At 37.1% G+C, this 11,751-nt stretch overlaps 2 protein-coding genes across 2 annotated transcripts; one reads left to right on the top strand and one right to left on the bottom strand.

Annotated features, from left to right (window-relative positions):
* Positions 1–24: 24 nt before the first annotated feature.
* LOC107219017 (cell division control protein 6 homolog) lies at positions 25–2,656 on the bottom strand. Its single transcript, XM_015657072.2, has 4 exons — positions 2,075–2,656; positions 1,080–2,000; positions 746–963; positions 25–676 (listed from the first exon to the last, which is right to left on the bottom strand). Exons 1-4 carry the CDS (start codon positions 2,388–2,390, stop codon positions 443–445), a joined length of 1,689 nt encoding a protein of 562 aa, XP_015512558.1. The 5' UTR covers positions 2,391–2,656; the 3' UTR covers positions 25–442.
* Positions 2,657–2,836: 180 nt separating this feature from the next.
* On the top strand, positions 2,837–11,224 carry LOC107219030 (mediator of RNA polymerase II transcription subunit 15). The gene is made up of 12 exons (XM_015657094.2): positions 2,837–3,073; positions 3,199–3,286; positions 3,412–3,463; positions 3,630–3,824; positions 8,682–8,956; positions 9,053–9,235; positions 9,322–9,437; positions 9,505–9,587; positions 9,732–9,893; positions 10,076–10,361; positions 10,509–10,611; positions 10,687–11,224. The coding sequence occupies exons 1-12, from the start codon at positions 3,012–3,014 to the stop codon at positions 11,017–11,019; spliced, it is 1,938 nt and encodes a 645-aa protein (XP_015512580.1). The 5' UTR covers positions 2,837–3,011; the 3' UTR covers positions 11,020–11,224.
* Positions 11,225–11,751: the final 527 nt, after the last annotated feature.

Raw genomic sequence — 11,751 nt, 5'->3', positions numbered from 1 at the left:
TGCATCAAGAAAATTTCTTCTTCGTATACAAATACAATACTTTATTAATCCACGATACTACATTCATACAAAATATGGAATTGATGATTGCTAAGCAATTAGGCTAATTCATTAGGTACAATAACAATTATTATTCGGTCAGTACGGGGTGAAAAAATGTTACTCGAAGAGCGCGTCAATATTGTTTCGGTTGACTTGTGCAATTATGATAAGTGAATAAGCCGCTTGCGAAGTATGATAAAATAATCGATAATAAATAAGATTGATTGAAAAATCTTCCAAAACATTATCGCGTGCACTTCAAAAAGACGTGAACAATCTGAGTAGCGCAAAAAATAATTTACAATCAAACGTAACGTTAATTAAAAATTGTTTCTAATAAAAACGAAAGGCACTCTAGTCTTATCCGTTGATGCTGCTAATAGACAATCTTGGAGCCGTTCTACAGACAAGATGCGTCATTTAAAATTTCTGACATCATAGTTTTATCCTGCAATGCTCCTCCAAGTTCTTCCTGGTCCCACAGTAGATGTACCTTCGATAATCTGGGTTCCTTTTTACCCACTATTCTTAATACACCTCGAGTTTCGACAAGGGAGCACAAACTAACGAACTCGGACATGTCGACTATGTGTATATTTCGTTTCTTGCAAACTTTTTTGTACACCTCGTGCAGCTGCAAATAGGAAAAAAAATTGATTCAATTTTTTCGCAGTTTATTATCACCATCCACGAGTTCAATTACCATTCCAATCGTCAGATCCTTGTTCTTGCCCTTATTAAGAATTAGCATCAGCGAACACAGTAGCAGCTTCTGCTGCAAGGGAAATATACTCTCTTCATTGTTGATGTTCTGGGCACCTCCATAAACGCTGTTCAGAACCATGACAACTTCCTTTAAACCAACTGATTTCTCTTGAGGTATCTCCTGTTGTTTTCGTGGACTTCCCGCAATGTTACTACCTTTAATCCGAAAATTAACTCATCCCATATCAATGGTAACACGACAAAAGAATTAGTTTAAGATTGTAATTTTTAAATTGAAAATCGACGAATTTTCCAATCTCCAAATTGCTCACCATTGTCGTTACAGGGCTGTAAAACCTGAGCGACTCTCTGAGCTTCTGCAATCTCTATGACTCTACGGCTGATATCCAAAGCCTTCCTAATGTCCCCAGAAATAGCTGCAACCTTAGCAGCCAACATTTGCACAGCTACTTTATTGAGAACATCAGATACATTTGCCTCCTCGAGTCTTTCCGTGATGATATTGACTATCTGCTGTTTAGAATAAGGTGCGAAATGCATCAATTTTGGCCTGAGTTCACACCTTGCCTGTAGCCTGGGAAGAATTCTGTCAGTAAGGTCCAGAGCGTTTGCTATTCCGATTAGAACAAGTTTGGATCCCTCTTTAGAGGGCCATTCAAAAATTGTGTAGAGAACCGACTGACTCCTGGTGGTCAGCTGATCGATTTCATCGAGAACAAGTAGGAGCATTTGATGCTTTGACTTCAGATACTTTTCAAGTGTTGACCTGTTCGCCTTCTCAGTTTTCGCAAGATTCAGACCCAGATCTTCAACGATTTTGGCGTAAATAGCACCAGCTGACTTTATCGCCGTACAATTAATATAAATCACTTTGAACGCCGCCTTGAACTCTGGCTCAAGCATAATCTTGGACAGAGAAGCAGTTTTCCCTGTCCCTGGAGGTCCAGAGACATAGAGAGAACCGGAACTAAAGTTCTTTAAGCGATGAGATATAAACTCTCGCAATTCTGTCAGCTCTTTTTCCCTCCCAGGTAAATTCGCTGATACTGAACTGTGTAGAGCTTTACGGGCACTTTGAAACTTGGAAGATTTAAGAAGCCTTTTTGCTTGGGTTTTTTCCACATCTTCTACGACACATTCTAAATCCAGAAGACCTAGCATACTGGACGGTGTCGACAGAGAGAATGATTCCTCAATTTTTTTCTGTTTGGGAGGAGTGGCACCATTTCCACCTAGAATAAAACACAGTTATTGATAAGCATATGTCAAGATGTTCTCTATAATTTTGAGCTACGAAAAGACATACATGAATGGTCAGATTTCCCATCTGTATTATTTTTCTTTGGGGTCGAGACTTTGTCGGTTGTATTTCGCTTTCTCGAATATTTTACCGATCGTTTTGTTATGGCGGAATTTTCTACGTCAGCATCCGAGTCCGAGTCGCTGCTTGTTAAGGTTACGATTTTTTTAACCCTAGGGGTGTATTTCAATTCGGGAATTTGTCTTAACGCCGCATTACTGAAGTCCTCAGTCACAGCTTTCTCTTTAATGCCATAAAACGACGTAGTTTTCGAGCTTTTTTTCCTAATATTAAAGGGTATAGTTGCTTGTATAGTAGACATTTTGTCTACACGCACTCGTCTTGCTTGCAATATGAACACTACTAACTATACAATAATTATCGTCCATTCACTTTCACTGCACTTTAATATTTGTGACGAATTTGATGTAACACGTTTGATTTATCATAAGTTGATATTACGAGTGTTCATTAGCAACACGATATAACCGTGCGAATTTACTAACTGCTATCAGGCGTCAATGACAACTGCTTTCTCGAATACTCGGCACTCGCTAGTCGCTGGCATGCATACTGCGTCAGCTGTTTCGCGGGTAAATTACTTCGAAAACGCGGGAATTGCCTTGTAACGCAACAGGTCACGCATACGCAGTAGGAACTTGACGTTTATTGGCTGGTTCTATTCCGCATTCCACCCGTACGACGCTAAATACCAAAGTGACCAACAGTGGAACGATAGTTTCAGTCGCTTCACCAATTATAACCAATTGGCAGCACTGGTTGGTGGAAGAAGCATCTTATCAAAGTCCGTCTTATTGTAGGGTGTTGTGTGGGTGGTTAGACGGCATTGAAAGCGTGATTGAAAGCCTGAATCGCGGCGTGTAATTGCTAATTAATTAAATATTCGTACAAACTTTTGATAAGTTAATTCAGTAGGGCCAGTATGGCAGCTGATGAAGGCTCTTGGCGTACGCCAGCATTTAGGCAGAGTGTTGTAGCGAAAATGTGAGTTTATCCCGTATTATTACCGCTATGACACATCCTGTCAAAGGCGGAAAAGATTTTTGCAGTAGCCACGCATCATTTTGCTCGATTATTAAATCTGTTCGTTTTCGTTTTTACCATTTTAGCGATGAAGCGATTCTTAGATCCGGGATGCCGACTTCAAAAAACAGCGTAGAAATGGAAAATCACGTTTTCCAAAAAGCAAAAACAAAGGTTATATTTCTCACATATTTTATTGAAATTTTTATATTACGTTCGAAACTAACTGAAAATACTTGAACTACTTATCATCCTTCTCTACATCTTTTCACCAAAACTCATTGACTTTTAATTTCAAGGAGGACTACTTGGGTTTTGTGGCCAGACTGATACTCCACGTCAGAGAAATGAGTAAGCTTTATCAAATGAATATCAATATCATAATTGTTAGCATTATCTTCCACACTCGGTTACAACACTAACTTGGCAGTGTATTTTACTAGTTCGTAAATCTCACAACCATTTGTAACAAATTTCACATATCGTCAACCACATAATCACAAACACCCATTTTCAGATACCAAAAAAACTAGCGGTGGTATGGCACCTGGAACTGGGAATGCCGGGGGTCAAGGCATGCCAGATCCAATTGGAGCTCTGCAAACCTTGGCTCGCCAAGGTACAGGAAATAACCAGATGCTAGGGATGGGAGGACCCGGTCCCGGACAACAAGGGATGGTACAGCAGCCTCCACCTAATACGGCAACAAACTGTTAGTATGAAATTGTATCAATTGAGTTTTATGTATGGAGAGGGATAAAAAGGACTGAATACCATTTCGCAGTAGCATTCTTATTTGGAAAGACTTGTCAGCATGTTTATTTGTGTATAACGCAAGATTATACTGAGAAGATTGAACTCTATACATAAAATGTGACCAGTTTGGTTGCGTGTATGATCAAGGCTGACTCTGCCAAACAGAGTAACACTGGATTTGCTGTTTGCAAAATACACATTTTAGCTATGTCATATTCTTTTTGGGAAAAAGTGTGAGCACATTGTTTTTTCATATTTTTTCTTTCATGTTTTGATTTGAATTGCAGTACACGTTTATTTACTTCTCTTGTAAAACTGCTCAGTACTATTGCATATTGAAGCATTCCTATAGCCAAAATAGTGAAGAAGCCAGCGGTAGTTTTAGTTTGAAACGTGCTCACGTAATTGTAAACGATCAATTTTTCAGATATGAGCCAAGAAACCGAGAAAGGGAAATCAGAATTTAATTTTACGAACATATGAGTTCAACTGCATGAAACTATTTTACGTTCAACAAATTGGGGTTATACCACAGGACATGAAACTTTTTTTTAGTCACAATAGGTGGAAGTCGACTTCAGTATCAGAAAAACAATTCTTGTTTTGGCGAATATGCATGTCAAAATGTATGTGGACAATAAAATTATGCTGCTTACGCAATTTATAACGATAACGAGCATGGATCAGTTGACTGCCATTTTGAAAGGTGTAAATGAACTTCCGATGTTGAATAATTGAGGTATCGAACAGCAATTCTTACAAACATGGAACATTATTAACATGATAATTGTTAATAAATTCTTTTGATTTTCCAAATCTGAAAAGTCATCTAGTATATTTTGTATTCTTGTAATAGATTTCTTAAATTTATCTATTTGAATGACCACAAACAATAGATTATTCTGCAATCCATGTCTTCATGAGTGCCATAGGAGAATTTTCATTGTATTCGTAAAGCTTCATATTCCCAACAGAAATTGTGGACCTTGTCGTTTATTTAAAATCATATCTTAGACTTATCAGTTCAAAATATTAAAAAATTCACAGTCACAGATGCTTTTGACAGTTGTAAGCAAAACAAATAGCTGTGACTTCACACACTCACAGAAACTCCTTTCACTTGCACTATATGCAAGAAAAAAAAATGAGTTGCCGGAATGCATTCTAACCGAGTTGAGAAATTCCAGTTCTTTGAAGGGCTACGAACAGAGTTTTTTTAATCACCTGTTAGCTGCTGAGGATGCGCGACGGCGTGCAGTCTCACCTTGGTTTTCCTTGTCATCTCATGTATTTTCTATTTATTCATGACTTTAAATTGATTTTTTAACTATGCAGTTATATTTATTTCTTTTATTTTATTTCATTTTTGGATTTATTTTTTTTAATTTTCTTAATTTCTTTTTTATTCGATGTAACCTGACTTATGTCTTTATACTTTTACGGCGCTTTCCTCTCATTTACAGCCACATACTTTTTATTTTTTATCACTGTAGTTGTGTAAATTGTTTCTCTGTTTCTCGTACTGTGAATACTGTTGATTTGTTTGGATTAATTTAAGGTTTCTTGATTGTAATTTATTTTCTAAAATGGTATTTTTAGCTGTCTCCTGTTTGACATTTTTGTTTTCGTATTTGTTAAACGTGTTTGAGACAGATAATTCAAAGTTGTCCAATATTTTCATGGACATTATTAAATACTGATATTTTAATTTCATGTTTTAAAATTCGAAATAGAATTCACAGAATTGATGGAAAGTAGTTTGTTCAATGCACACTCAATAAAAAGAACAATATTTGGTTCTCGAATACTGAAGCTAAATTCCTATTTTTCAGTTACAGACATGTGATTTTAAATTGCATTATCACCTCTTGATACTATACTGACAAGGGGAGTGTCAAACTTGGGAATCACAGATTTCCATCACTTTTATATATATTGTAGGGCAGGGTCCCCTCAATAAATATATAAAGCGGCAAGACGCCATTCGTTTTCATTATTGAGAAATTTCAACTCAAAGTTCTATATGTAACTTAAGTAGAAGGAACCTTTTTACCGGTTGCAGCAATAGTTCCGTGGCGTAGCGGTAACGCTCTTGCTTACTGAGCGACTTTATTTTTGATAATATTGATTACTTTGTTATTATAATTATTACAAATCCTATTTTTACCATTTTTTGTATTTTTTCCTAACTTAAAAATAAAATAATTTATAGAAATATTAATTATTAATTATTTATTTTTGTATTAAATAATTTATAAAAAAAAAAAAAAAAAAAGTAACTCTAACGGAACTTGAACAGCCGTTCGGTCCCTCATTAAGCAAGAGCGTTACCGCTACGCCACGGAACTATTGCTGCAACCGGTAAAAAGGTTCCTTCTACTTAAGTTACATATAGAACTTTGAGTTGAAATTTCTCAATAATAAAAACGAATGGCGTCTTGCCGCTTTATATATTTATTGAGGGGACCCTGCCCTACAATATATATAAAAGTGATGGAAATCTGTGATTCCCAAGTTTGACACTCCCCTTGTGAGACGATAATCAAAGTTGCACTTTAGTAACCAAAAACTGGGGAGTTCACTCTCAGTAGGCAAACATTTGCATCATTGAATGTTATTTATTTTCGATTTAGCCTCGAACATCTGTTGTGCTTGAGTTGGGCAGAAACGATAATGTATTTTTTTGTGAAAAAGGAAAAAGATCAGATCAGGTAGTAGTGGTATTCGTGTTTTTTCTTTGGTTTTACTCTCTTACAAAATTAAATCAGTGAGACGTTTTTGGTTGATCTGTTGTAATTTCGATTTACGAACTCCCAAAATAGATTATCCAATTCTTTTAAAGGTCATTGGAAATCGCAATACAATAAATTTGACGACTATTGTATTTCTGAACAGGTAGAAGGCATCGCTCTTGCATGGATGTAGTTTGCTATCCCTTTAATGAAATGTAAAAACTAATTATCTATTTTACCCAATGTTCAGATTAATGCGTTACGATTCCATGCAAAAAAATGTATGAGTTCGATAAGAATGACAATTTTTCTGTGATTTTCCAGTTTTCAATAATTTGTAATATCTGAAACTACTTTGAAATTATCAGCTTTTGCTAGTGACATCTGTTGGTGTAATTTGGTAAGTACTTGCAACTACCTTACCGACATACAAAGTTTTGCGAAGACCGTGGTTTTGCGGCGTGCCATACATATGTGTATGCATATGCAAGTAACCGGTAGGACAAAAAGTTGTTGAAAGGAACTGCGCAAAAATTGATAATATACTGAATTCCATTTGTTGGACTTTTACGTAGAGAAGAAATCCAATTCTAGATTCACCCCCAATTACTAGGGAAAATTTTTTTCCATATTGACATTTTCTCACTGATAATTTTTTCGTAAAGTGTAAACAAAACAGAGTGCAAGAGAAAAAGAAACAATGCAGCGGAATACAAACTTGTACTATGCACAATATGCAAGTACCATTGAAAGTGACCCGTGTTACGATTCGGAAAATTCGAGTGCAGCTCGAAGTCTTCGAGAATCACCATCGAGACAAAACTTATATAAATTATTGGATTTTAGAGATGCAGAGTTGATTACACATCATAGATGGATAGAAAAAATACATGCTGACACCACTCTTAAAGAAAAGGTAGAAAGGTTTACAGGAATGTCGGTACGTTTCACCGAGGAAATAGTTAGATTTAAATGCCACCTGGAAATGGACGGACGGATATTAAAACACTTTACACTAAGATTAATTATCACCTACGTTCCAATTCTCAGGAAATGGCTATTTAGTCTTGGTCGATGCCAAATACCACCTTCGATAAAATTCGATCGACCACTAGAGGTGTTTCATAATCCATTGAGTAAAAAGGTGTTAACCAGTGTTGTAAAGATTCGCGAAGACGCGCTGAGCTTTTTTCGTAAACAACACTACTTCCACCTATTTATTGCCAAGGTCGAAAATGATTATTTAGATATAGTAATTCAGTTAAATGAAAAAATGACAAAAATGGAAATCGAAATGAGAGATAACGCATGGCCACCAGGTATTCTACAGACAAGTATAAGAGATTCGCTTTTGCTCTCATTTACTTTTAATGTACATACTTCGATCATCGCTGTTGACTTCACGTTTCATTACTTTTCAAACCTGCGAGACGATGACCAGTATGAGAATGATCAAATTATCCATAGAAGACTGGGCTTGATTAACTCATCCACATTGGAGGAAGTCTTCAGCAGAATTATGGAAAGAGAATTGGTTGGGGATCGTTATGATTTCAATGATTTGAGCCAATACTAGCACCTGGAATGATTGAACCAGTAGTCTTCGGCTTTTTTTTCTTTCTAATCCTACTAAGAGATTTCTGTTAGATATCTATCACTTATTTAGTCCAAAGATTTCCTCACTTTTAAGAACTGTCTTTATTTTTGAAAGAAAATTTATATTATATATATTATTCGTTATATTTATACAATTGTATTAACCAACTGAAACAAGTACTAATTTATTTATTTTGAATTGATGAAACTCGTGTGAATATATTATTAGTATTTCGATTTCTGACAATTTCCGGAGCTTACTTCTGTTATTAACTGAGAGCGATATTCTGACCTGGCTATGGGAAAATCAATGGCTTAATAATTCTAATTTGATGTATTGAAATAAAGTGATGCTGGTTAATGGTTTTCAGTCTTGGCACTGTTGAACTGTGTACTGCAGTTAGCCATTCACGGGTAAATATTAATTCAGATAAATGCAGCGTACACGAAACCTAAGTTACCAAAACCTTTCTGACCATCAACAGTGCTGCAGAGTCTGAATCAGCGGCCTGGTCAAGCAATGAGCATGACGGGGATGCAAAATAAAATGGCAGGGATGGGAATGATACCTGGACAAGCCGGTGGACCGATGGGCCACATGGGACCGATGCAAGGAATGCAGGGAGGGCCAATGCAAGCCCAAATGAACCAGATAAATCAGGGAAACATGCCACAACAAATGAATCAAATGGGTCCAGGTCAAATGAATCAGATTGTGCAAAGCCAAATGGGTCCCGGACAAATGCAGCCAAACATACAGGTTCGTGGAAGCATTTGATATCTGTATAATAGATGTATGCAAGGTGTCTTTTGTTACTGAGTGGTGAATCACTATTTATTTAATTTATCTCCTAAGGGTCAGATGCAGGGACAAATGTCGGGGCAAATGGGTAACCAAATGGGTGGACCTCTCGGTCCCGGAATGCAAGGAGGAATTCCACAGCAAATGAATCAAATGCCATCACAAATAAATCAGATAGGTCCGGGGCAAATGGGTCCTGCACAAATGCCTCAGCAAATGGGACACATGCAGCGTAAGGTAAGTTTAGATGAAACTCTACTGTGTAGAACAATGCACTGCGACAATTCAATTCGTAACGAAAATCGTGCTGCTTGTATTCACAGCCTACTGAAATGATGAATTTGGGTTTTCCTGGGCCTCGAAACACGGCTCCGAATCAGTTTTTGAGACAAAGTCCGTCTCCATCTGCTCCTAGCCCTGCTGGACTGGCACCTTCAAGGTACTTAAGAACTAATGAACTATACATAAGAAAGATATGATGGTCTAATAAAAATTTCGCTTCACAGTAATCAAATGGTCGCTTCACCTGCATTGGTACCATCACCGAGTCCACAGCATGCTATGATGGCCGGACCTCAACGATCTGTAGGTAGGTATAAATTAGAAATTTCAAACCTTGTAGTGAATCTAATTGATATCCACGTTTTAATTACGAAAACAATCCTGCGCTAAATTTGATCATTTCAAGGACTCGCTAAAGTAATTAATAAGTTATTTTCGTACATTTTCGAAGGTATGGCGCCTTCCCCAAGTAGCTCGCTGAATACTCCAGCTGGGATGGGAGCTACTCCGAGTCCTTTGCAAGAGGACCAAGCATACAGAGACAAAGTTCGGCAACTCAGTAAATACATAGAGCCTCTCAGAAGGATGATAGCAAGAATGGGAAATGAAGGAAGTGAGTTCATGTTGTATTGTACATGGTCCACGGAATGTAATGACTACTTTTTATGCACCTTTTCATGTGCATCTCATTTAATTACCGATCCATCTTTGGTCTGATGCAGTTCTAATTATCAATTTAAGTTTGAATGAAAAACTTATGACACAATATTCAAAAGTCTAGGGATATGATTTCAGATGTGGACAAGCTGAGTAAGATGAAAAAGCTCTTGGAGATATTGTCAAACCCCAGTAAACGCATGCCGTTGGATACTCTACTGAAGTGTGAAGTTGTACTTGAAAAGTTAGACTTCAAGAGAGGGGATGGAAGTGTCGGACCCCCAGTGACAACTCTAAAAGAACATCACTTCTTCAGTCCTCTCTTAGACGCTGTAAACAACCATCTCCAAAGTCCAGTAGCCAATCACACATTGCAACGAACATTCGGTCCCTGTTTAGAGGCTTTGTTTGGCCCAGAAATAAAGTGAGTAGTTTTTTCGTTCGCTTTTTGAGCAAAAAATATTCCCAATTTATTGATAGATGTTATAAAACGATTTTTGGCGAATGATGAATCAATCATTATCACAGCGCCGCAAATTTTAACAAAGATGATATTATTTCTGTTCAACAGAGGACTACCTCCCCCGCTGAAAAAACAGAAAGTGGAGGAACCGACGAGTGACATACCAGACGTTTTGCAAGGCGAAATAGCTCGCCTGGACCAGCGTTTCAAGGTAAAACTGATTCCTAAAATTTTGATGGATATTTTAAATAGTCTTGATGACAATTGTTATTTCATGACTGAACAGGTCAGCCTAGATGCTGCTCAGCAAAATGGCTCGAAATGTATACAGCTTGTCTGTTGGCTTGACGATCGGCACCTCCCCTGCGTTCCGCCAGTGTCTGTAACAGTTCCAGCCGACTATCCTTTGACAGCACCTCGTTGCGTAATGGCACCTCACGAGTACAACGCTACGACTTTTTTATGCGCCGTCCAGAAAGCGCTTAATGCTCGCATATCGAAACTTCCCCGACGATTCTCCGTCTCACAACTATTAGATACTTGGGAAATGAGTGTACGGCAGGCCAGTGCTCCAACGCAGACCCCTGTATCGGCTGCAACGGTGCTTATGGGGCTTTAATTGAGTTGAATATGTCGGTGAGAATGCTCAGTAATCGTAGAAATCTTAATTATCCTTTCCATTCTATTTAATATGAGATTTACATTGTAAGTGAAACAGTTCATATATATCATTCAATCAGCCTGAAAAAGTAAGATAATATTATACATCAGTTCCTGTTCAAACTCAATCATGGTTTTGTAAATACAATTTTCCATAATGTTTATATTTTCGTTATACATATGACAACAATTAGCAATAAACCATCGATCAATGGTAAAACATCTCAATTATTCTTTGGCAATTTCCTTAAGTAAAATATCTATAAATCTGCTCTAAATACTAGTAAGCAGACGAGACAAAACAGTTTTGCAGGTTAATTCAATTCGAATAATTTTTAACAGATGGCGCCGTACCTGACGTTTTGTACTTATGTATTACAAAGTGTGCATTTAAGTACCCAACGTAGCTCCAAGATTTTTCTCTAGTATTTTGTTGACATCTATATTTTTCTGCCAGCCACCTAATTGTTATATATTCTTTAAATTCATATGGTATAAATTAGGTCTACTAAAAACGGTATACAAACATGATTAAAAAAACTCGGTTAATAAACGTGTCACGGTCATACGCAAGTGTCTGTATTGTAAATGGTGCACACAGAGTACAAATAGTCGTGTAGTAAGTAATGTATTTGCAATACGAACAGAAAAAATTGAACACACATTTCCAAATATCGGGTCTAATACAAGT

The sequence above is a fragment of the Neodiprion lecontei genome, chromosome 2, assembly GCF_021901455.1.
Source record: "Neodiprion lecontei isolate iyNeoLeco1 chromosome 2, iyNeoLeco1.1, whole genome shotgun sequence".
Lineage (NCBI taxonomy): Eukaryota > Metazoa > Arthropoda > Insecta > Hymenoptera > Diprionidae > Neodiprion > Neodiprion lecontei.
Note: the sequence above shows the minus strand (reverse complement) of the source record. Positions and strands in the feature narration are given on the sequence as shown.

What these genes read in the sequence shown, in the direction of transcription:
- LOC107219030 (XM_015657094.2), top strand. Translation starts at nt 3,012, where the DNA reads ATGGCAGCTGATGAAGGCTCTTGGCGTACGCCAGCATTTAGGCAGAGT. An exon ending in AAGAATGGGAAATGAAGGAA is followed by an intron (nt 9,894 to 10,075) that starts GTGAGTTCATGT and finishes ATATGATTTCAG; the next exon opens with ATGTGGACAAGCTGAGTAAG. An exon ending in GCCTGGACCAGCGTTTCAAG is followed by an intron (nt 10,612 to 10,686) that starts GTAAAACTGATT and finishes ATGACTGAACAG; the next exon opens with GTCAGCCTAGATGCTGCTCA.
- LOC107219017 (XM_015657072.2), bottom strand. Translation starts at nt 2,390, where the DNA reads ATGTCTACTATACAAGCAACTATACCCTTTAATATTAGGAAAAAAAGC. An exon ending in TGGGAAATCTGACCATTCAT is followed by an intron (nt 2,001 to 2,074) that starts GTATGTCTTTTC and finishes GTTTTATTCTAG; the next exon opens with GTGGAAATGGTGCCACTCCT. An exon ending in ACAGCCCTGTAACGACAATG is followed by an intron (nt 964 to 1,079) that starts GTGAGCAATTTG and finishes TTCGGATTAAAG; the next exon opens with GTAGTAACATTGCGGGAAGT.